General features: G+C 43.6%; 1 protein-coding gene across 1 annotated transcript in view; it reads left to right on the forward strand.

Annotated features, from left to right (window-relative positions):
* Window positions 1–25,719, forward strand: part of CACNA2D3 (calcium voltage-gated channel auxiliary subunit alpha2delta 3) — an 859,411-nt gene that overhangs the window by 314,876 nt on the left and 518,816 nt on the right. Inside the window, exon 5 of the mRNA XM_045989865.1 lies at window positions 18,792–18,954. Coding sequence (XP_045845821.1) covers window positions 18,792–18,954 — 163 coding nt within the window. The remainder of the gene's footprint in view (window positions 1–18,791; window positions 18,955–25,719) is intronic.

The raw sequence follows: 25,719 nt of genomic DNA on the forward strand, positions 1-25,719 counted from the left end.
TTTCTATGGGATATTCATCCCTTCATATTTCTTCATTGATCTGTTGTGGGCCAACCATTGTATTTGGTGTTGGGATTACAGTGGCTCAAGAAGAGGCAGCTGTGGTCCTATCTCACACTGTAGATGGAGATGTCTCAACCAGGGAATCACATGGCCAAGTGTGTGATGACCCCGGGATGAGTGCTGTACATAAGCAGTTCAAGAACGCCCAACAGGGATATCCCCACTCAGAGAGGGCAGGGGAGGCTGCCCTGAAGACTTGATAATTGGGCTGGATTTAAGGAGAAATAAGGATTATGTAAGTGACAGCTGAAAAAAAAAATGTTTTGGACCTGGGGAACAGCATGGGCAAAGGCCACATGGACCACAGAGCAATGGACAGGCTTACAGACCAGTGAGGCTGGGGTGAACAGAACAGAAGTCAGGAGGTGCTAATTTGGGGGGGCTGGGCAAAGTGGGTGAGGGGAGACCTGCTGGGAAGCCCACGACCTGGGAGTGGGAGATGACGGTGTTCTCACCCTGCCTTTTCAAGTGCTTCCCTCTGTCCTCTGTCTACCAGTCATCTCCATCATGATAGCGGCTTTTACCATCTATCAAAACCCTGTTAGCTAGAACTCTATGAAATTACCAATCAAGACCCCAAAAAAGGGCAGCCTTCTAGAAGACAACCCAATACTGTGAGTCAAGCACTAAACTAAGTGCTTTTTGTTTTTGACTCTATTTATTTATTCCTCACAGTGACTCCTCTCTCGTGTGGGTGGTTGTAATTCCATTTTATGGATGACCTAATGGAGAGACTGTGGCAAAGGAGCAGAGCTGGGATTTGAACCCAGCTTGCTGGAGTTAAATGCTCCCACTCCAGGGCTCTTAAAACTAAATGCCAAGTGGCCAGTGAGCATGCAGGAAGCCGCAGTCCAAGGCCTGCGTAAGTAGCTTGTGAAGTAGGCCGTTAAGATTTGTACTAGAGTATTCTCAAGTGGCTGGAGACTCCAGATGACTGGGAGTGGGATATTCATTATCTGTTTTTTTTTTTTTTTTTTTTTTTTTTTGGAAGAGCTGTGACACTTGGGGAATTATAAGTGAGTTAATGTAACATTAGTACCTAGAAATATTCTGGAACAGATCATTAAAAAATCAATTTTCACACATGCGGAGAAGATGAGATTATTAAGTAGTAATCAGGCAGCACTAGACCTTCAGAGAGGGGCACGGATCAGTGGCCATGTAGGTTGCTCCCCCACAGGACCCAGTTGCACTGGGAGTTTGGTATCTGCTTGGCTCATTTGGAACTAATATTCCTAGTAATTTTTATTTTTTAATCTAAGTTGTTAAAAAGTTGGCCATCATCCCAGAGCAGGGAAGGGGGAAAAAATGAGGAAAAGAGGAGAGAACCAAAACACATGAAGAGCTTGCTCTGGGCACCGTGCCCATTGCTTTTGTATGTTTCATGCCCTTCAATTGGCAGAAAGACCTAAAGAGGCAGGTGGCACCATTGCCCTTTCATAGACAAGGAAACTGAGTCACAGAGCTGGTAGAGTGCCCTTTGGAAACATACATGGTTTCAGCCTTCAGCATCAGGCGCTGAAGCCCCTCCTTTCCTTCCCACACCCGGCTGGTTTCCTGCTTCGCAAGTGGAGCATAGGGGAGAATCGAGGCAGAGGGGTCCCTGGGATGGGAATCAGGAGGCCTGCCCAGATCACTCCCCTGGCTGGGAATGAAGTTCCAGGTGGGAGGTGGGAAGGGTCTGCCCAATGGGTTAGTGAAACATGCAAACGTTAAGTGGTGCAGACAAGGAGTATTGTATCCATTCATTCATCCCAGCACCTGACTGAGGATGTCCAGGCGCTGTGCTTGGTGCTGGGGACATGGGGATGAGGAAGGTGCCGGGTCTCTGGGAAGGACAGAAGCTCCTGAAATCCTGGGATGCATGAGGGCCTGTGTGCCCTTAGGGGGCTTACCTCCCCCAACCAAACCCTCTAAGGGCCTCCAGAAGAAGAGTAAGAGCAAATGCTGTGAAGGAAAGAGCCAAAAACCCCACTGATTTCCTGAGCGGGGAGAGCAGATCAGAGCTGGTGGGGTATCTGGGAAGAGAAAGATGACAGGGTAGTGGGAGAGGCCTGGACCTTAACCTCGACTGCCTTTGACTGAGGCGTCACGTGTGAGAGAACCTCAACGGGCCGCTGTGAAGGAGTTCATGGTCGCCTACTTTTTTTTTTTTTTAAGATTTTATTTATTTATTTGACAGACAGAGATCACAAGTAGGCAGAGAGAGAGGAAGGGAAGCAAGCTCCCTGCTGAGCAGAGAATCCGATGCAGGCCTCGATCCCAGGACTCTGGGATCATGACCTGAGCTGAAGGCAGAGGCTTTAACCCACTGAGCCACCCAGGTGCCCCCATAGTCACCTACTTTATAGGGGAGGGAGTTGAGGCATATAAAGATCAGGTAGGGAGAGACAGAGATTATTGGGTGGACAGTACAGGGGCTGGGTAGAGACCGAAATCAGTCATGGGGCCGGTGGTGAGGGGGGTGGGGAAATGCACACAGGACAGGGACCCATCCAGACTGGAGGCGAGCATCCCCGTGGGGCCTGGGTGATGAGGCGAGTCTTCCTGATAAGTTCTCAGGATTCTTCATCATCAAGATGCAATGAGTGTACCGGTTAGGACTCAGTGCTTGCCTGTAACAGAAATCCAGTCGAGGGAGCTCCGCGGAGTTTACTACAAAGACTGAGGGGGGGACCACCTCAGGGAGTCCCAGGGCATTGCTTCCGCCTGCCTGGAAGAGTGGGAACTAGGGCAAAAGCCTTCTGTGGAGACAAGCCTGTTGTTCCAACAGTAACAAGAGGGCCATGTGGCAAGAGTCGGGTGAGAGCTGTTCCATGCAGGAGACCAGGTGGGCAAGGTGGGCAGCAGCCGGACCACAGAGACTTTCAGACCTGGGGAAGGGCTTTTGGGGGGGGGGGGCGCAGAAAACTGCTGCAGAGTGCCGTCTGATTCTCATTTCTCAGTAGTCGCCGGCTGCCGCCTGGATGGGTGGCAGGGGACAGGGAGTCGGCCGGAAGCCCAGCCCGTCGCAGCTGCCACAGCCCTCCGCGAGGGGACAGTCACTGTGACGGTTAATTTTCTGTGTCAGCTTGGCTAGGCCATGGTGCCAGCTGTTTGTTTGGTCGAACACCAGTTGCAGTGTTGCCATGAAGGTATTTTTCAGATGTGATTAACATTTACAGTCCGTAGACTTGGAGTAAAACAGATGACCCTCCCTAACGAGGGGCACCTTCTCCAATCAGCTGAAAACCTTAAGAAGCAAAGACAGATTCTGTGAGGAAGAACCAGTTCTGCCTCAAGATGGCAACATGAAAACCCTGCCCGAGTTTCCAGCCTGCCTGACCCGCCCCCTGGAACCTAGACTCAAGACTGCAGTAGCTTATCCTACAGATTTTGGACTCGCGAGTCCCCATAGCCAAACAAGCCGATTCCTTCAATAAATCAGTATCTCCCTCTCTTTCTTGGTTCAGTTTCTCTGGAGAACCCAGGCTGATCCAGACACTTCTTATGTGGGTTCTTGCTTTGCTTGACCATGGGTTCTGGGCCCAACCCTTAGGCTGGATTTTAGCAGCTGGAGTCGTCCTCAGGATCGGGGCCAGCAGGTGAGAGAGGCAGAGGCCCAGTTCCCAGGGAGTTCAGTGCTGGTTGGTTGGACAGGACACACACATAGGAAACAACTGTAGACCCATTGTGGCAGGATTTAATTAGAGCCCAAATGTGTGGAACAGATACTTCCCGCCCATGAAGCAGGCCCTCTGTGGTGAGGCCTTATAGTTCTGTTATGCAACTTATCCCGCCGGAAGGGGAAACGGAAGTCACCCTTGGAAAGAGTGTGTCTCGGCCTGGGCCCCACATTGTGATCACTTGGGAGAGGCCAAAAAAAAAAAAAAAAAAAAAAAAAAAAAAAATACTGCCTTGGGATTCGGATGTAATTGCTCTGAGGTTTGGCTTGGGCATCTGGATGTCACCAAGCTCCCCAGCTGGACTTGAAAGGCACTGCCTTAGGACATCTTGACTGGGAAATGAGGTGCCCCTCACCTGGAAAGAGTAAAGAGGGAACCAGGGCCCCAGGTTCAGAGCACTGCATGGCCCACCAGCTGCCTGTTTTTATAAATAAAGGTTTATTGGAACACAGCCACGCCCATTTGTTTATGTATTATAGTTGGTTACTTTTGCTAAAACAGCAGAATTGAGTGTTGTGACAGAGACTGTCTGGCCTGCAAAACCTAAAATATTTACTATCTGGCTCTTTACAGAAACAGTTTGCCAACCCCTAAACTAGGAAGCGATGAGTTTTCGAGGATGTGGGTGGTTTGTGGGGGGAGGCTGGGCCACCATTACCGAGAGAGCATATGGTCCTTGGGTCGAGGTACGGCCTTCTCCGCACATATAGGCAGTCACCACCAACCAGTCAGAGAGCTCACACAGCCTGAAGCCTTTTTGCCACCTAGTGATCGTTCCTGTTGAAATTTCACTCTACATGGTGACCGGAATCTGGTTGAGTCAATGAGATGGCCTGACCCATTGGATTCTACAGCTTTTTACAGAGGGGTAGAGTGATGAAGTGTTTTCCCCTTGGCCTCCTCTCGCTTCCTTTCCCCAGGCCATGGGAGACATTGCTTACAGCGTGATCGTCCAGACCTGCTGAGAACATTCCCTGGAAGCCCATGGCCTGGAAGAGCTAACTGCAAAGACGAGTCTTAGGATACCTCCAGTGGGACACCTGGTGACCACATGGATTCTGATGTTGGTCATTTGAACTGTTATTCAGCCTACAGGTGCTAGGTGCTGGGCATACAACAGTGAGCAAACACAGGTTCCTGTGGTTGCAGAACTAGTCCCGTGGGGTGGGGAGCTGTGTTAACAAAGCATTAACAAGGACTTGTAAAGCCCACCCCTCCCCCCAACTACCCCCCACCCCCCAGTAAATGCTGAGAAGGACACCTACCTGATCAAAAGATCCTTTGAGGACTGGTGCATGTGACGCTTCTCACCCCAGATGTTCCAAGTGCACGTAGTGTACTCTCAGAATGAGGTAAAGGTCCTGAGAAGTCCCGAAATGAAGACGTCTCTTGGCCCTTCCTTAAACCCCAGCTCTTCTTGCGTTTCCCAAACTTGGCTCACCATGACCCACATTTTAAAAAAAGAGAATCCCTTACCATGAGGTGGCTTTCTGTTGCCCAGGTCGTCATTTGGAAATGCTGCTGTGGAGCCCTGATGAGAAGTGCTGCCCCCCGGGGGGTGCACAGAGTGAGCCCCTGGGATGCCTGGGGGGTATATGTCACATTATTCCTGTTCGCTCTTATGATTATTTTTGTAGTTTGTTCGATAGTGTGCACATGCCAGTATTTATAAGAGTTGGTAGGTAGTATCCATGAGTTATAAATACAGAGGGAGATGGTACTCAAACACTTTTTTGAGAAAGAATTTTTTTTAGAGCAGTCTTAGGTTTGTGATAAAATTAAGGGGAAAGTACAGAGATTTCGCACACACCCCTGTACGTGTCCAGCCTCCTGTGTTAGCAGCATCCCCCACCGGGATGGTGCATTTTACCAACGATGAACCTGCATGGGCACCTCATCACCCAGAACCCATAGTTTATCTTGGGGTTCACTTGTGGTGCCTCTCGTTCTCTGGGTTTGGACCCATGTGTAATGATATGTATTTATCATTATAACAGCGTATAGACCATTTTCAGTGTCTTTAAAAACCTCCATGCTCTGCTTTTTCATCCCTCTCGCCCCTATTCTTGGCAACCATTTACCTCATTATCGCCTCCAGAGTTTTGCCTTTTCCAGAATGTAATACAGTTGGAATTACACGGTACTTAGCCTCCTCAGACTGGCTTCTTTTGCTGTGTGATATGCATTATTGTTCCTCCTGGTCTTTTCATGACTTGCTAGCTCATTTCTTTTTAGTGCTGAATAATATTCCAGTGTTTGGATGTATCACAGTTTAATTGTTCACCTACTGAAGGACGTCTTGGTTGTTCCCAGGTTTTGGCAATTATGAATGAACCGGCTATATAAACATTCGTGTGCAGGTTTTTACGTGGATATCACTTTTCTTTTCTTTTGGGTAAATGCCAAGGAGCAGAATTGTTGGATCATATGGTAAGAGTATGTTTAGTGGTTTTTTTTTTTTAATTTTTAAAAGATTTTATTTATTTATTTGACAGGGAGACAGCAAGAGAGGGAACACAAGCAGGGGGAGTGGGAGAGGGAAAAGCAGGCTTCCCACTGAGCAGGGAGTCTGATACGGGGCTCGATCCCAGGATCCCGGGATCATGACCTGAGCCAAAGGCAGACACTTAATGACTGAGCCACCCAGGCGTCCCAGGTATGTTTAGTTTTGTTTAAAAACGAAACAGAACAGGGGCGCCTGGGTGGCTCAGTGGGTTGAAGCCTCTGCCTTTGGCTCAGGTCATGATCCCAGGGTCCTGGGATCAAGCCTCACATGGGGCTCTCTGCTCAGCAGGGAGCCTGCTTCCTCCTCTCTCTCTGCTTGCCCCTCTGCCTACTTGTGCTGTCTGTCAAATGAATAAATAAAGTCTTTAAAAAAAAAAAAAAAACAGAACAGAACAAAACCCACCAAACTGTTTTTGCGCACTGGCTATTGCCTTTTGCATGTCCACCAGTAACTTTTGAGGGTGTCTGCTGCTCCACACCCTTGGAAGCATTTGGTGTTGTCCGAATTCTGGATTTTGGCCACTCTATTAGGCACGTGGTGGTGTCTCAGTTTTCTTTTGCATTTCTCTGATGACACACAATGGAGAGCATCTTTCCGCATGCTTTCTTGCCATCTGTATATATCCTATGTGGAAGTGTCTGTTGAGGTCTTTAGCCCATTTTTAAATCCAGTTGTTAGTTTTCTTATTGTTGAGTTTTAAGAGTTTTTGGTCTATTTTGGGCAACAGTCCTTTATTACATGTGTCTTTTGTGAATGTTTCGTTATGTTGATGTTGTCTTTCATGGAGCAGAAGTTTTTAATTTTAAGGAGGTCCAGTGTATCAAGTACTTTTTTCATGGATTATGTCTTTGACTTTGTACCTAAAAAAGCGTCACCGAACCCAGGGTCATCTAGTTTTCTCCTATGTTACCTTCAGGAGTTTTGTAATTTTGCATTTTATATTTAGGTCTGTGATCCATTTTGCGGTAATTTTTGTGAAGGGTATAAGATCTGTATATAGATTCATTTTTTTTCTTTCTTTTTTTTTTTTTGCATGTGGACACCCAGTTCTTCCAACACCATTTGTGGAAGAGACTATGTTTGCTTCTTTATCAAAGATCAGTTTTTGTATCGGATCCACTCTAATTATGTGTATCTATTTCTGGGCTCTTTTCTACTGATCTGTTTGTCTGTTGTTTTACCATTACTGCACTGTCTTGATTAGGGAAAGCCTTGAAGTTGGGTAGCGTCAGTCCTTTGTTCAGTATTGTGTTCCTAAATTTTAGTGAGAGAAATGCTTGATTTATTCCAGCCAGAAATTTTGTATTTCGAAAATCTTATTTTTATTTACTATGGAAAATCTAATTTTTTTCTTTTGAAACTCTCATAACACCCTACTGCAGGGGTTGGCAAACTCAGCCCATAGGCCAGATCTTTTTTTGTCATTGTGTAAAGTTTTGGGAAACAGAGTTTGAATGAAGCACAGCCAGGCTCATTCTTTTATGTATTGTCTGTGGCTGCTGTCCTGTTACAACAGCAGGGTTGAGGAGATTCGGTAAAGACTCCAGAGGTCCCAAAGCCTAAAATATTTACTCTCTGACCCTTTACAGAGAGAAGTATGCCTACGCCTATCCCTGCCTTATCGACTCACTTTTAGACACTTACTCAGTGGACCACTGCATTCTGAGCTGGTGCGTGCTGGGTGCTGGGCAACAGCGCACCCGCCATTTTGCCTCTGGTATATATTTGCCACATTTTGTCCCCTGGTTTAGTGTCCTATGTGCCCCGTCACACTTAGTAGGTTATCGGATTTACTCGCAAAGGAATTAATTTACTCTGACCCCATGGGTGACAGGGATTCAGAAATACTGAGATGGAGTAATATATCTTTTCCTTGATCATATAGACAAAGCCACTGAGCCCCGTAATTATAGCAATGAATTCCAAGGACCAAGAAAGGATTCTTCTTGTTTGCACTGAGTCAGCCTTTTCAAAATCAATACAGAACGGACAAATGGATTTGGGGAGGAGGCACAACACTCCCAGTCATCCGTGGTGAATGATAAGCAGAATCCTGCCTGTACTTTCATCCTTCCTTCATTTGCATTCTGGTCTGTGAGGATTATTCCATTAAATGGCAGTTTAGAAGCTGTCTCCAGAGAGCCTGTAGGTGAACCGTGATTGTATTGGCCTTCACCAAGCTGGCTGAGGCTTTGTGTGTTAATTTAGCATTCAGTTATAATGAAACAATGGCATTGGAGGCTTGCATTTTTACAAGCATCATGATATTACGTGAAGCACTTGGGTCTGTGGAAAGTTGAGACTTCAGTGAACATGGAGCTGTGCGAGGGTTCCCCAATGACATGTTTCCTACAAAGCAGAGCCCTTGAGAAGAAGGGGCCTTCCCCTACTTGGCCAGTTCACGGGCTGGCCAAGGTGTCTCTGCCTAGTAGGGTGTTGTCTTGGCTCATGTTTCAGCAGAAAGGGCTGATTTCTTTTTTTGGGGAGTGTCATATCATGTCATATCATGTCTATCTTTTCAAAAGATAGTTGTGGGGGCGCGTGGGTGGCTCAGTGGGTTAAAGCCTCTGCCTTCGGCTCAGGTCATGATCCCAAGGTCCTGGGATCGAGCCCCACATCAGGCTCTCTGCTCAGCAGGGAGCCTGCTCCCCCCACCCACCTCTTTCTGCCTGCCTCTCTGCCTATTTGTGATCTCTGTCTGTCAAATAAATAAATAAAATCTTAAAAAAAAAAGATAGTTGTGGATGCAATGTATTAAACTAAGTTTTGTTTCTCTCAAGTTTTTGATTTAATAATTTTAAAAAGTTAAAATCTTTTGTGACATGATTATCTGTTTTCTGTGCGTTGAGTTTGAGGAGTTCTCTATAGATCCTGGGTATCAGTCCTTTGTCTGTAGTGTCATTTGCAAATATCTTCTCCCATTCCGTGGGTTGCATCTTTGCTTTGTTGACTGTTTCCTTTGCTGTGCAGAAGCTTTTGATCTTGACGAAGTCCCAAAAGTTCATTTTTGCTTTTGTTTCTTTGCCTTTTGAAAGAAGTTGCTGTGCCCGATGTTGAAGAGGTTACTGCCTATGTTCTCCTCTAGGATTCTGATGGATTCCTGCCTCACGTTGAGGTCTTTTATCCATTTCGAGTTTATCTTTGTGTATGGTGTAAGAGAATGGTCGAGTTTCATTCTTCTACACATAGCCTTACACCAGTTAGAATGGCCAAAATTAGCAAGACAGGAAACAACGTGTGTTGGAGAGGATGTGGAGAAAGGGGAGCCCTCTTACACTGTTGGTGGGAAGTTGGTGCAAGTTGCAAGTTGCAAGCTGCAAGTTGGTGCAGCCACTTTGGAAAACAGGGCAGAGATTCCTTAAGAAATTAAAAATAGAGCTTCCCTATGACCCTGCAGTTGCACTATTGGGTATTTACCCTAAAGATATAGATGTAGTGAAAAGAAGGGCCGTATGAATCCCAGTGTTCATAGCAGCAATGGCTACAGTTGCCAAACTGTGGAAATAGCCAAGATGCCCTTCAATAGATGAATGGATAAGGAAGATGTGGTCCATATACACTATGGAGTATTATGCCTCCATCAGAAAGGATGAATACCCAACTTTTGTATCAACATGGACGGGACTGGAAGAGATTATGCTGAGTGAAATAAGTCAAGCAGAGAGAGTCACTTATCATATGGTTTCGCTTATTTGTGCAGCATAAGGAATAACATGGAGGACATGGGGAGATGGAGAGGAGAAGGGAGTTGGGGGAAATTGGAGGGGGAGATGAACCACGAGAGACTGTGGACTCTGAGAAACAAACTGAGGGTTTTGGAGGGGAGACGGGGTGGGAGGTTGGGTGAGCCTGCCTGGTGGTGGGTATTATGGAGGGCACGTATTGCGTGGAGCACTGGGTGTGGTGCATAAACAATGAATTCTGGAGCACTGGGTGGCTCAGTGGATTGGGCCGCTGCCTTCGGCTCAGGTCATGATCTCAAGGTCCTGGGATCGAGCCCCACATCGGGCTCTCTGCTCCGCAGGGAGCCTGCTTCCTCCTCTCTCTCTGCCTGCCTCTCTGCCTACTTGTGATCTCTCTCTCTGTCAAATAAATAAATAAAATCTTAAAAAATAAATAAATAAAATAAATAAATAAAAAATAAATAAAAATTAAAAAATCTTTTGTGACTTAATTTTTTTATTGAAACATAAATTTCTATGTAGTAAAATACACTTCTCTTTAGCAAATAATTCAGTGAATACTGACAAATGACTATATCTGTAACTCATACCTCTTCAAGATATAGAACATTTCCAGCAACCCAGAATGTTCTCTCATGTCTCTTTGAAGTGGAAACCCCCCTCCCCTCGGAGAAGCAAACCACGATGGCTCTCACTATTGAATAATAATTTTGCCTGTTTAGAACTTCATATAAATGTGATTGCATGTATGTTCATTTTTTGTTTCTGACTTGTTTCACTCTAGATGTTTGTTCAAACGAAACATATTTTGAATGTATCAGTAGTTTGTTCCCTAGTAATAATCCACTATATGAATATATCACAGATTTATTTATCCTTTCATCTATCAATGGACAGTGGGCTTCTAGTTTTTGGCTATTGTAAATGGGGCTTCCATGAACATTCACACCACATTTTTGTGGCTGTATTTCCATTGGATAGATACCTAGGGGTGGAATTATTTGATCACAGGGTAGACGAAAGAACTAGTAAAATGGTTTTCCAAAGTTTTTTTTATTTCCATGAGTAATGTATAGGATTTCTGCTTACTCTGCATTCTTGCCAACCTTTAGTATTTTCAGAAATTTTAATGTTAGCTAAGCTAGTGAGTGAAAATTGCATCTGGTTGGAATTTTAGTTTGAGTTTCCCTGATGACTAATCATGTTGAACCCTCTTTGGCTTGCATATTAGTCATCCATACACTTTCTTTGGAAGGTGTTCAAATCTTTTGCCTTATATTTTCTTTTTCTTTTTTTTTTAGAGAGAGGGAGAGAGAGAGGAGTGGGGAGGGGCAGCGGAGGGGGGTGGTAGAGAGAGAATCTTAAGCAGGCTCCATGCTCCCCATGGAGCCTGACACAAGGCTTGATCTCACAACCCTGAGATCACAGCCTGAACACAAATCAAGAGTTGGACACTTAACTGACTGAGCCACCTAGGTGCCCCAGCTGCCTTATATTTTCACTGATGTTTTGAGTTACAGGAATTCTTTACATATTCTGGGTATAAGTCATTGGTCAGATGTGTATTATGAATTGTTTTTCCTTAATAATGGTTTTTCTATTTCTTTTAATAATAGTGAATTTAATGATTAAGATTTTTGAAAATTTTAAAGTCTAAATTATCATTTTTTAAAATTGTAAGTGCTTTGTATGTCCTAAGAAGTCATTGCCTACTTGAAGGCTACAAAGAAATTTATTTTTTTTTTTTTGAGAAGTATTACAGGATTTTTTTTTTTTGAGAAGTATTATATCAAACTCAGTCATCCATCTTGAATTACTATGTGTGTGTTGTGAATTAGGTGTGAGGATGTTGTTTTCATATGCTTAGTCATTTGTCCCATAATTCGTTGAAAATATTTTCCCCATTTAATTATGTAGGCACCTTCACTGGAACTCAATTAACTCTGTGTGTATGGCTTAATTTCTGGATTCTCTATGCTGCATTATCTGTTTGTCTATTCTAATGCCAATACCACACTGTTTTTGATTAATTACATGTATAGTAAAACTTAACATGAGGAAATGTGACTCCTTGGATGATTTTTTCTTTTTCAAAATTATTTTTCATATTCTAGATCTCTTTCATTTCTGTATAAAATTTATAATTAACCTGGCACCTCCTAGAAAAAGCCCACTGAGATTTCGATTGGGATTTCATTGAATTTTTAGATCAATTTGGGAAAAATTAACATCTTAATACCAAGTTCTCTAATCCTTAAATAAGGCATCTCTTACCATCTGTGTAAACCTGTTTAAATTTCTCATAGCAATACTTTGTATGTTTTAGTATACATAATTTTAAAAATTTATACTTAAGGATTTCATGTTTTTTATACTATTGTAAATGTTAACGGTTATTTCAATTTCAAATTCCAATTGTTCTTTTTTAGTCTATTAAAATACTATTGATTTTTGTATATTGATCTTATATCATGTGATCTTGCTAAGTAAACTCACTAGTTGTAATAGATTATGTGGATTCCTTAGGGTTTTCTAACATAGATAGTCATGTTATCTGCAAATAAAGACAGCTTTTTCCTATCTAATTCCTAAGGCATCCATCCATCCATTCATTCATTTATTCATTCATCTTACTCTAATTACTGGGACCACCAGTACAATGTTGCATAGAAATGGTAACCCATCCTTGCCTTGTTCTAGATCTGAGGGAGAAAATATTCAGTGTTTCATAAGAAATATAGTATCAGCTATAGGTTTTTTGTAAGGTGTTCTTTATTAGATTGAGGACATTTTATGCTGTGTCAAATTTCCTATAAATTTTTATGATGAGCAAAAATTGAATTCTTTCAAATGTTTTTTCCACATTGATTTAGTAATGTGATTTTTTTTTCTTCTTCATTCTTTTAATGTAGTGAACTGTTTTGATTGATTTTTCAGATAAACCAACTTTGAATTCCTAGTATAAGTGTAGCTTAGTCATGATGTATTATCTTTTTAATTATAGTTGGATTTGATTCAATATTTTATTAGCATTTTTTCCTCTAGGTTAATGAGAGATATTGGTGTATAACATATATATTTTTAAAGATTTAATTTATTAATTTGAAGAAGAGAAAGAGAGAGTGAGAGAGAGCACAAGTGAAGGGCAAGGTCAGAGAGAAAGGGAGAAGCGGGCTTCCTGCTGAGTAGAGAGCCCAATGTGGACCTCAATCCCAGGACCCTTGGTACCATGACCTGAGTTGAAGGGAGACACTTAACTGACTGAGCCACCCACTTGCCCCCGCTAATATATTCTTTTTAAAAATGTTCATGTCTGATTTGGATTCAGAGTTATGCTACTCTCATTAAATAAGTTGGGAAATAGTTACTATACAATAGTTCTTTTTTTTTTTTTTTCATTTTTTTTTTACATTTGATAGAATTCATCATGTAAGGCATCTGAGCCTGGAGCTGTTTATTTTAGCATGGATAGTAACTGTGAACTCAGTTTTGTCTGTATATATAAAGCCAGTCATATTTTATATTTCTTCTTGTGTCCTTTTTGGTAGTTTATATGTTTCAAGGAATTGACACTTAAGTTACCAAATATTAGCATTAAGTTTTTTGTAATATTTCCTTATCCTTTCATTATCTGTAGGATCTATAATGTTGTCTCTTCTTTTATTCCTGGTACTAGTATTCTGTACTTTCTTACATTTTTCTTCATCAATCTAGCTAGGGCTTTAAAATTTCATTAATCCTTTTAATGAACCAAATTTTGATATCTTTGGTTTTTCCCATTGTTTTTTTCTAATTTTATCATTTCTGCTTTTATCTCTATTATTTCATTCCTTCTTTTAACATTGAGTTTCATTTCCTCTTTTTCTGTCTTTTTACAGGAATATCTTAGACTATTCATCTCAAAGTTTTCTACTTTTCTATTATAAGACTTTAAATTTGTAAATTTTTCTCTAAACTCTGCATTTCTCTAAACTGCTACATCTGGCAAATATTTTTTTTTAAATTACTATTCATTTCACAATATTTTCCAATTTCTCATGTCATTTTCTTCCTTGACTCATGTATTATGAAGTAGTATGCTGTTTAATTTCCAAATCTTTGGGGTTTTTCTAGATATCATAACTTCTTAGATATCATTGATATTTTTCATGTCATTATCTTATAATGACCTCTAAAATGAGCCCTTTGTTATCAAAGAACATACTATGTGGGTTTTAGCTATTTTAAACTGACTGAGACTTGTTTGGTAGCCTAGTGTGTAATCTGGAAAAGAATGTGTGCTCTGCAGTTGTTAGGTATAGAATTCTATAAATTCAATGAGGTTATGTTGATAGATAGTATTGTCTCATGACCACCCCCCAGAAAATGTCCTTAGCACTGTGTCTTTATCAAGCCTCCTGGTGGGCAGCATTGCAAATGTGTTGTCACAGTTAATTGCTGGAAGAATTAGTGCATCTTATGTGATTGCTCCAGAAGATAACTCTTGGAAATCTGAATCTGGGTTCCTGGGGACTTTATCCCTTGTAATCTCTTGGCTGACTTGCTTAAAATATTTTCACTGTAAGGAATCTTTTCAAACAACCAACTTTGGTTTCATTCATTTTTCTCTATTGATTTCCTGTTTTCAATTTCGTTGACTTCTGCTCTGCAAATAAAACAATTTTATTTTTTTCTTCCGGTTATTTTGGATTTAATTTGCTCCTCTTTTTCTAGCTTTCTAAAATATAAACTTAGATGATTAATTATTTTCCTTTATTAGGAACATTTGTTCAATGTATAAATTTTCTTCTAAGTTCTGCTTTTGCTATGTCTCACAAATTTAGTAAGTTGTATTTCAACTTTTAGTTTGTAATTTCTCAAGGCTTCTTTTTTGACCTATGTGTTATTTAGAAGTATCTTTGCTTTCTAAATATTTTGTGATTTGTCCAGCTATCCTTTTGTTATTGGTGTCTAGTTTAATTCTGCTTATAGAAGGAGAAACTGTATGATTCCCATTCTTTTAAATTTGTTAAGGTGTGCTTTATGGCCCAGACTGTGATCTGTCTTGGCGATTGTTCTGTGAGAGCTTAAGAAGAATGTATATTCTATTGTTGGATGAAGTATTATATATATGTCAATTAGATCTCATTGATAGGGTTATTCAGTTTAACTATATTTTTACCAATTTTATGCTTGCTGGATTTGTCAGTTAGTGATAGAGAGGTATTGAAGTATTCAAATATAATACTGAATTCATTTATTTCTCCTTGTAGTTCTATCAGTTTTTACCTCACATATTTTAACACTCTGTTGTTAGTGTATACATGTTAAGAATTGTTATGTCTTTCTGGGTAATTGACCCTTTTATCATTATGTAATGCCCGTCTTTTTCCCTAACAAATTGCCTTGCTTTGAAGTCTGCTTTGTCTGAAATTAACATGTCTACTCTTTCTTTTGATTAGTGTTGCAATGGTATATCTTTCTCTGTCTCTCTACTTCTAATCTATCTGTTCTTTATATATACAGTGAGGTTTTTTATAGAAAACATACAGTAGGGTATTATTTTTTCATCTACTCTTAGTTTTTGCTTTTTTATTAGTGTATTTAGACCATTCACATTTAAAGTGATTATCAGTATAGTTGGATTAATATTACCATGATTGAACATGTTTTTTATTTGTTGGTCTTGTCTCTCTTCCTCCCTCCTTCCTTCTTGCCTTCCTTCCTGTCTTCTATTCTTTCTTTGCCTTTTCTGGATTTATTATTAGTCAATATTAATTATATATTATTATATTATATTATACATAGAACATATATTTATATATATTTTGCCCTTTCTGGATTTAATTATTATTAATTAATATTATATATAATCATATATTGTTATTAATATTAATTAAATATTTTTGCCTTTTCTGGATTTAATTAATTTTTCTTCTTGCTTAGCATGTGAATTATACTTCCTTTGAATATTATTTTAGTGACCTCATAGTTTGCAGCATACATTTACAACTAATTCAAGTCCAATTTCAAATAGTCCTGTACTACTTCATGGGTACTGTAGGTAGCTTTTAATAGTATTCCCAGTTCTCCACTCTTGTTCCAGCACTGCTGTAATTCCTTTCATTTATCCATAAAGTATAATTACCCAACAATTTATATTATTATTTTTGAATGAACTTATCTGTTAGGTCAGTTAGGAATAAGAAATATGATTTCTATATCATTAATTTCTGTTCTTACCTTTATTATTTCTCTTCTCCTGCTGGATTTAAGTTTATGTGCTCTTCTTTTTCCAGCTTCTTTAGGTGTAAGGTTAGATTGTGTATTTAAGACTTGTAGTTTCTTTTTATTTTTTATTTTTTTAGAAGATTTTATTCATTTATTTGACAGAGAGACAGAGTTCACAAGCAGGCAGAGAGGCAGGCAGAGAGAGAGGGGGACGCAGGCTCCCTGCTGAGCAGAGAGCCTGATGTGGGACTCCATCCCAGGACCTTGAGATCATGACCTGAGCCTAAGGCAGAGGCTTAACCCACTGAGCCACCCAAGCACCCCTAAGACTTGCAGTTTCTTGAGAAAGGCCTGTATTGCTATATACTTCCCTTATAGATCTGCCTTTGCTTCATCCCAAAGGTTTTGAACACTTGTGTTTTCATTTTCATTTTTTCCATGAATTTTTTCAATTCTTCTTTAATTTCCTGGTTGACCCATTCATTCTTTAGTAGGATGCTCTCTAGCCTCCCTGTATTTGAGTTCTTTCCAACTTTCCTCTTGTGATTGAGTTTGAGTTTTAAAGCACTGTGGTCTGAAAATATGCATGGTATAATCTCAGTCTTTTTGTTATATGCAATGGATGAATCATTAAATTCTACTTCTGAAACTAATAAAAAAAAGAATAAGAAAATGATTATTTTATTTTACTTTCATTTATTCCTGCTGTAACAATCTTCTTTATGTATATCAGAGTTTCTGACCTATAAAATTTTCATTTTCTTAAAGGACTTTTAATATTTTTTGCAAGGCAAGTCTAGTCCCAAAAAATTTCTTCAAATTTTGTTTATATGAAAAGGTATTTAGTCTCTTTCACTTTTGAAAGACAGTTTTGCTGGATACGGACTTCTAGGTTGGTGGGCCTTTTCTCTGAACACTAAGTATTTTACTCCACTGTCTTCTTGCTTGCCTAGTTTCTGAAGAGAAAGCTGATATAATCCTTATCCTTGTTCTTCTACAGGTAAGACCCCTCCCTTCTGACTTTTTTAAGATTTTCTTTTGGTCTTTGTTGTTGTTGCTGTTTTCAGTTTGGTATTATGCTGAGGTGTACATTTCTTTATATTCATGCACTTCGTGGTCTTTGAGCTTTTTGGATCTGTGGTTTGGCATGCATCATTAATTTTGGAAAATTCTTAGCCATTATTACTTCAGATATTTCTTCTGTTCCTTTCTCTCTTTCTTCTCCTTCTGGTAATCCATACCATAGTTCTTGAATGTTCTGTCCCCCCCCCCCTTTTTTTTTTTGCTTTTCAGATTAGAAACTGTCTTTTGACATATCTCCAAGTTCACTCATTATGTTCTTGGCTATGTCCAGTCTGCTGATGAGCCATCAAAGGCATTCCTCATTTCTGTTATAGTGTTCTTGATTTCTTGAATTTCCTTTTGATTCTTTCTTAGAATATCCATCTCTCCATTTCTTATCCATCTGTTCTTACCTATTTTGTACTTTTTCTATTCATGCCCTTAGCATATTAATCATAGTTGTTTTAAATTCTCAGTCTGCTAAATCCAATACACTTGCCATCTTGGAATACTGCTCAGTAGATAAGCACACAAACTCTGGAAGTAGACGGCCTGTGTTTGAATTCTGGCTCTGCTCATCATCTGTGTAATCTTTCACAATGTACCTCTGTTCTTTCTACCTCCGTTTCTTCATTGTTGAAGTGGGACTCCTCACAAAACCTACCTCATAGAATTGTTAGGAGAAATGAAGCACATGAGAAGCACTTTGGGGGAGCCTGGGTGACTCAGTCAACTAAGCATCTGACTCTTGATTTCCAGTCAGGTCATGATCTCAGGGTTATGGGATCAAGTACTGTGTTGGGCTCTGTGCTGAGCATGGAACCTGCTTAGGTATCTCTCTCTCTTCCTCAGCTCCTCCCCACCCAGATAAATAACTAAAACACTTAGAATAATGTCTGTCACAAAGTAGGCCTTCTGTGTATGTTTGATGGTGATGATCATGACCGTGATGAGGTTGATGATGAGACAGCCATTTGTGCCATGTGCCAGCACACTCCCATGCGAGGCCCATGGCCTGTGTTGTCTCCTCTGCCTGGGGTGCTTCTCCCCAGATGCCCACATAGCTTGTTCCTCCTGTCCTTCAGTCTCTGCCTGAGTGTCCCCACAGCACTGAGACCTTTCCTGAGCACCGTATGTAAACACAGCCCTTCTGCTGCTGTTCACCCTGCCTTCCCCGGCTTTGCTATTTTCCCTAACAAGTATGGTTATAAGACATATTACAGATTTACTTATTACTTTTTTGTTGACTTCATAGTCTCCTTCAGCTTAAATGTCATCTCCTTCAACTCAAGGGCAGGGTTTGTCTTCAAAATTTAAAGAATTAAAATATCCTTAGGGCAGTTTTCTCTAGTTATAAAGAAGTACTGTGCAGCTCCTTACAATAAGATTTTGAAGAATATTTAATGGCATTGAGAAATATTTATCTGGTGCTACCACACCTGTGCAGGAGCAGCCACAGATGACAGGGAAGACCAAAGGAGATAGTGACTAAGGCAGGGTCCACACCTGTAGGGGATGCCCCGCAGCCCGTGCCCAGGTCTGTCTGAGTTCACAGCCTCTGGCCCTTAGCCACAAGTAATGCTTTTTGATTTTCTCTTTCAGTATGAATACTTCAATGCTGTGCTGATAAACGAAAGGGACAAAGATGGGAATTTTTTGGAGCTGGGGAAGGAATTCATCTTAGCCCCAAATGACCATTTTAATAATTTGCCTGTGAACATCAGTCTGAGTGACGTCCAAGTGCCCACGAACATGTACAACAAAGGTAAGACTCACTGCTGGCGCTCCTTGTAGAGGGTGGCGAGCAGGGGGTGCAAGGGACGGCTCCGGCTGGTTTGGGGTAGTGTGTTTTTTGAAAAATACCGTTACAAGCTGGGTGTGTCTGCATCAGCGGGATAGGTGAGGTGTGCCTGTTCTGCCTGGAGACGGCTTGCTGTTGTCTCAGCTGGTGTTCGCATCAAGCCATCTAACATGTAATCCAGGGGCTGGCAAGCCTTTTCTGTAAATGGCCAGCTACTAAGTAACTTAGGCTATGCGGGCCACAGTGTCTCTGTTGTAGCTTCTCAGCTCTGCTCTTCTGGCACAAAGGCAGCCTCAGACACCGCATCAATCAGTGGCTACGGCCGTGTGCCAAGCCACCTTTTTATCTACCAAAACAGATGGCTGAGTTTGACCCACAGGCTGTAGTTTATGACCCCTGCTTTAGTCTTGTTCTCTTCTCTTCCATTCCTTATCATGCTTTTATGGGTTTGGGAGCCCCCAGGGTTGCAACAGAATCAGCTGTGGTCTTTTCTTGGAGTACAAAGCAGGATGGACTTCCATGGGGCCCCCTGTTTCAAGCTTGAATGGGGAATCCACTCAAATCCAGTCTTCACATAGACTCCCAGTTCTTTCCCCCAAATTCTCATCTGCCCATGCAAGCTGGGATTATAATGGCTGGGGATGGGGCTCTGGCCTCAGACTGTCTCTGGTTGGTCCCGCATTCCATCTCTTACTGGCTGTGCCTTTCGTGCACCCCCCTTGTCTCTTTAGAACTCCGTTTCCACGTATCTAGGATGTGGATAATGTCTCCACTGCATGGGGTGATTGTGAGGGCCACACCTCACGAGTTGGTGGGAATGTTGCATTCAAGTGAAGGATGTTGCCTTCTTTATCCTCACCGTCAAAGAGTAGGACTTTGCTCTGCTTTATCAGACCTGACCAACAAAGAGCCATCCTCCCCAAAATAAATCGGAAAGCCATGGCATCTTCAAACCAAAATGCCGCCCTGTTGTCTGTCAAGGTTTCAAAGACATGGGGAGCCGGTTTCCTCCCTCCCCCACCACCCCTAGTTTCAGCGTCATATCCAGAGTGCAGTGGTCAAGAGAAGAGCTCTGGGTATGAGTCCCACTCTTCCCCTTGGTGGCTCTGGGATCCCGACCAGGAAACTTTGCCTCTCCAAGCCTCGGTTTCCCATCCTGTAAGAGAGGGATAAGGATACCGCCTCTTTCTGGGGTTATTGCATGACTATGGAATGATGTGTGCACAGCCTTAGCAATAAGATTTGCTCCCAGAAAGCACTCAGTGCATCTGAGCTGCCATGGTTATTACTGGAAATACCGTGAATACACACTGCATTTCTAAATTATCCTAGGTCACCATTTCAAGAGCTTGGTCAGTGATTAAAGAGTTCCCAGCTCAGGGGCGCCTGGGTGGCTCAGTGGGTTAAGCTGCTGTCTTCGGCTCGGGTCATGATCTCGGGGTCCTGGGATCGAGTCCCTCATCCGGCTCTCTGCTCAGCAGGGAGCCTGCTTCCCTCTCTCTCTCTCTCTGCCTGCCTCTCTATCTACTTGTGATCTCTGTCAAATAAATAAATAAAATCTTAAAAAAAAAAAAGAGTTCCTAGCTCACAGCCTGAAATGCTCTTGTGCTTATCTGTTGTGCCTGGATACCTAATGTCTCCCTTCCTGGGTTACCCATTACCAATGCTTAAAATTTAGAGGAGACAGTATCCTATCCATGAATGTTTCGATGGTTATTGGGGACCCCATGGTGAACCAGGCACAGCCCCTCCCTCAAGAGGGCCAGTTTATTTGGGGGAACAGGTAGGTAAAGAGATCAGTAGACACCTGTGTGTCACCTCCTGGCCACAGTTACAGACAGAGGGGGGGGCAGCGGGAGCTCCAAGGAGGGAGCCCGACTGTAGACTCATGTGGACAGCCATGTATTTCTCTCTCTCCCCTTCTCTCTCTCCGAGAGAGTGATGCCAACCTGAACTGCCTCTCGTGGGCTCTGGACTGGACCATGTCCTGTGACTGAATCCTCACCTTGGACTCTTCCTGAGGGCAGATCCCTGAGGACCCAGGCCCTAGAAGGCTCAGCCCCACCTCGTCGATTACAGTTTGCTCTAGTCCTCCAGGGTGAGCCTGTCAGCCGAGGAAGGAAACCCCCTTCTGTGCAGTGTGGCTGGAAGAAAGCCATCCTCTCAGCATTAAATGCATTCTCAAGTGAAGAAGAAAAATTAACAAGATTTTACAGAGCAATTGCAGACATAAAACAATTCAGACTGATCTTTTAAAATGTGGCAGCTGCTTCAAGGTTGCTCGAGCCATTAGCACCATTATCGAGATTTAATTGCACCTTGAGCTTTAAAGGCATAATTGTACCTTTCGATGGCGGCAGCACGTTAAGGGACCAGCCCTGCCATTGATCACATGGGCTGCAGAGTCAGGGCTCTGAGGCTCACAGAATCCTAACAGATCGCTTGAGCCATGGAAGTAGGTAATAATATTTAAAGCCAACCTCCAGGTGCGCCTGGATGGCTCAGTGGGTTAAGCATCTGCATTCGGCTTGGGTCATGGTCTTAGGGTCCTGGGATCAAGCCCCACATCAGGCTCTCTGCTCAGTGGGGAGCCTGTTTCCCCCTCTCTGTCTTCCTGCCTCTCTGCCTACTTGTGATCTCTCTCTCTCTGTAAGGTGAATGAATAAAATCTTAAAAAATAAATAAATAAAGTCAACCTCCACAGCCCTTGTGGGACCTGCCTACCACCCCTACCCAGAGTGCTCTCTCTGCGAGGCTGTGGGGTCATGGACCAAGGTCAGCCAGGCGCTGTGTCCTGTTTCTGCCAAGCAGTGAGTAGCTGCACAAGGGAGAGAGGAAGGGACTTCAGGAAAATTCCTGTCTCCATTCCACCTAATTCAAACCAGCCTTAGTCTTTTTTCTTTTCAAGCTGCAGAAATGTATTTCATGTTAAGAGGGCCCGCCAGCCCAGATCTGGTTACTGATGACATGTACTCGGAACACATGCTCCAGGCTTGGTCGCTGGCTGGCTGTGCCATTCCCGGGTTAGAAATCTTGCTCCAACAAAGGAAACCAATACAAGATATGCTTTCTGGGCCGCTTGGACAGAGCAGAGTGGGTACATGGGAGAGCAGGTACTTAGCAGAGTGGGTGCATAGGAGAAGGGTCTGATATTTGCCTGGGAGCTGCAGTGCCCTGTGCTTTTGGGCATAATGGCTGGAAGCAGCTGAATGTAGCCAGAATGTAGCGCAGAATGTTTTCTGCGATCTGCTCTTTGCCTCCTTGGCCAGGTCAACATCTGCCTCTGTTCATGGTACCTTTCTTGTGGGCACTACAGGAGACTGGAGCTTCAGAGGTCATGGCCTGGGGGCAAGCGGGCCCACTGACCAGGAGAGTTCAAGGAGCCCCACCCAGAGTCCTGAGAAATTTGTCTTAGGGTCCCACTAGCTTCTTCGCAAAACCTCTTCTGTAGATGTTTGCCGAGCGGCTGCCTTGGCACCTAGCTGACACCATGTCACCTGTGACACTTCTGGGAAGACAAGACAGAGGCACTGCCTTGATGAGGAAAGCGTGGGGCGTGTGCTTGTGTGCAGACCATCGATGGTCTGCCCATGGGTTCAGATAATACTGAAGTCGGTTTTATGTCCTCCCGGGGTTGAGTGGTGTAAAATGCACACACACACGCACACCTGGACATGGACAAATACCTACATAGGTGCACCTGTTCGCGTGTCTGTATCGACACACGTGTGTTTGTATATGTGTCATGAAACCTACCCCTTTATTCCCGCATGTGCCTCTGCACCCAGAAGAGAGCCCCTCTTCTCGTTCACAATATACCCTTCTCTTTCCTCCCTGATACCCCGTTTCTCTCCGTTTCTGTTATCCTTGCCTCCCCTTTTCTGCTTACCCAAATGCTCCTCTCAAAAGCCAGCTCAGGAAACCTCTATCATTCACTCTTCCCTTAAGTGACTTGGGTTTATTCCTTTGTTCTAGGATTGCTTTGTTCCAGAAGTACATTGCGTGTCTTGTTGTTGTTTGTTTGTTTGTTTGTTTTTTGTTTTTTGTTGTTTTGTTTTTTTTTCCTTTTCCACTTGGAGTTTTCCGAGGGCAGGGGACTCTGCTGCTTCAACCCGGTGCCCCACTTTCTCCCAACACCATGTTCTTTACTTACTGGGTTTTCCAGAGATGGGGGATGAGCTGGGAGATAGCAGTGCCCCTGCCTCCTGGGCTGTGAGAAGTCAAGCCTGCCTGTAGTGTTCTCATGGTGTTTGCAAGCAAGAAAACATATCCCGGCTGATTTAAATGGAAAAGAAACTTTTTGAAAGGATGTTGGTTGGCTCAGACTCTCCAAGAAAGCTGGAGAATAAGGCTTGGAAAATGGTGGGGAAGGAGGGCGGCCAGGGGCCAGAGCCACACCCAGAGCCAGCCTGGCAAGGCTCCTGCGCCACGGCTTTGCCTCACCAATGCCTCTGTGACTGGGTAAAATGTTTGTGCCCCGTTTTCCTCAAACAGACTTCGGAAATGGTCATCCCAGTGGCCTGTCTCAGCAGGTTGCAGTGTGGATTAAGCATGTAGAAGGATGCCTGGTGCGCTTGGGCAAGTTTCTCTTCCCCTCCCACCCTCAGTATCCTTAACTATAAAATGGGTATAATATCAATATTGACCTTACGGGATTTGCGGTGAGTGCTGCAAGAATAATGCCTTTGTGGCCTGGGGAGCAGTGGCTAGCCCACTGATGTTGGCTCCTGTCCCCTGCTGGAGGGAAAAATAAAACCCATGTCATGAGGTTGGGGTCCGATAGCCCAGGGAAAGCATGTGGCCCGTCAGGGAGCCTGGTCCTTGGCATGAGCTGAGGCACCCTGCTCTTGTTATGACTCTATGACTTTGTTCAGTTCTCAGGGGCAGTTATAGTTAAGGCAGGAGGGACTTCCAGAGGAGGCAGGATTAGAAGCTGGTGTTTTCATCGTGTCCTCTCTGGACCACATGCCACCTCTGTGCTGGGGCTAGTGGATGGGGAGCCACTTCTCTCAAGTGCTTGAAACCCACGAACTGGAAGTAGACCAGAATTTGGATGGAAAGCGTCTGCTTCTGTCTTCTCTCAGAGCTGGTGCAGAACAGCAACGGGTGTTCTGTGATTCTGTGTTTTTAGGGTTTTTGGCTGCTAATCTGAGGGTTTTCCCCTTACTTCCTTGTCCCACTTTGCTCCCCGCTTTCCTCCTCCCCATCGCCATGATGTCAGGGCCCTGCTGGGAAGACAGAAGGCGGCCCGGTGATAATAGTGGGCTAGAAGAGGTGATGGGTTACAAATATGCCCGGAGTAAACACAAACGACTGTAATTTGGCTGGGGGGTTAGTGGGGAGGGAAACAAGCCTGTAGCTTCTGAGTATTTTTAGACCCAGGAAAAGAGAGGCAGCAGTTTTAGGCTGGAAAAAGAAAAACGTGGATTTTAGACATTATCCGTTTAAACTTCTGCAACATTTTACCACGTTGGCCTTGTTTTCTTCCCTCTTCAGCCCCATGAGAGTGGTTAAGCAGTGTTCTTGCCTCTGTTTTTCGGGTGAAGTCACCAAAGGTTAGAGAAGAGGGGTACCTGGGTGGCTCATTCGGTGAAGCATCTGCCTTCAGCTCAGCTTGTGGTCTCGGGGCCCTGGGATCAAGCCCTGTTTCGGGCTCCCGGCTCTGTGGGGAGTCCCCTTATCCCTTTTCTCCTGACCCTCCCTCTCCCCCTACTCATGTTCTCTCTCTTGCTCTCATGCTATCAAATAAATAAAATCTTAAAAAAAAAAAATAAAGGTCAGAGTAGCACAATGACTTACTTCAGCTCACACAGGTAGAAAGGCTTATGCCAGGGTAGACCTTGATTTTCTGATGAGGATTCTAGCTTACTCTGCGGCCTCTCTGGGCAAGAGTGCTGAGAGAAGACCCTGGTCCCTCAGATCTCCTGTGTCTGGGGCTTGGTTACTTCCTGGCCACCTTGGGATACAGGAATTTTTTTGCTCAGGCTGAGAACCTCAGCCCTAGGCCCATCACCAGCCTTCCTCTGAAGCTCTGACTCTCCCTGGGCACTGCCAGGGCACAAGGCCCCACTGTCGTGAGACCCCAGAGCCTGCTTCACAGTCTAGTCTCTGGCCACTCTCTGGCCGGCCCTCCTTTCCCTTTCCTCCATGACACGCAGCCTAATAATGTCAGTGGCCTGAGGTTCCTGGATGGGCTGGGGGAGAGGGGGCAGTGCTGCTCCCTCATGTTGCTTCTGCATATGAGCCCTGCACATGCTTTTGGATCCAAGAAATACAAAGGCTCCAAATGTTGGCTTTGGACAGAAACAGGGAGAGAGCAGGGAGAGGTGGACTGCCCGGCAGAAGAGAGAGGAGGTTGAACTGCTGGACATGACCTAGGCCACCCCTTCCCCTTCCCGACTTCACCCAGCAGAGAGCCCAGGCAGGCCGACTGGGCGGTGAAGCTCTTCTGCGTGGGGGGTGAGGTGGGAGTGGGGGGGGGTGGCACACAGCCCCCGAAACTGAGGCAGGCCTGGGGAAGGGGAGAACCATAGCCACCACTCAGAGCCCAAGGATTCAGTCTGTCTGCTACAATCTAATAGGTTCTTCTAAAAAGCTCAGGGAAGGGCAGAGGTGTGTGTGTGTGGGGGGGGTAGATATGGGTCCCCTGCCATGGGGCATGGGCGGCATGGCTGGGTTAGGCTTTGTTAGATGTCCCAACCTATTTTTCAAACGTTGGGTTTGATAAAT

This window comes from Meles meles, chromosome 20, assembly GCF_922984935.1.
Source record: "Meles meles chromosome 20, mMelMel3.1 paternal haplotype, whole genome shotgun sequence".
Classification (NCBI taxonomy): Eukaryota; Metazoa; Chordata; class Mammalia; order Carnivora; family Mustelidae; genus Meles; species Meles meles.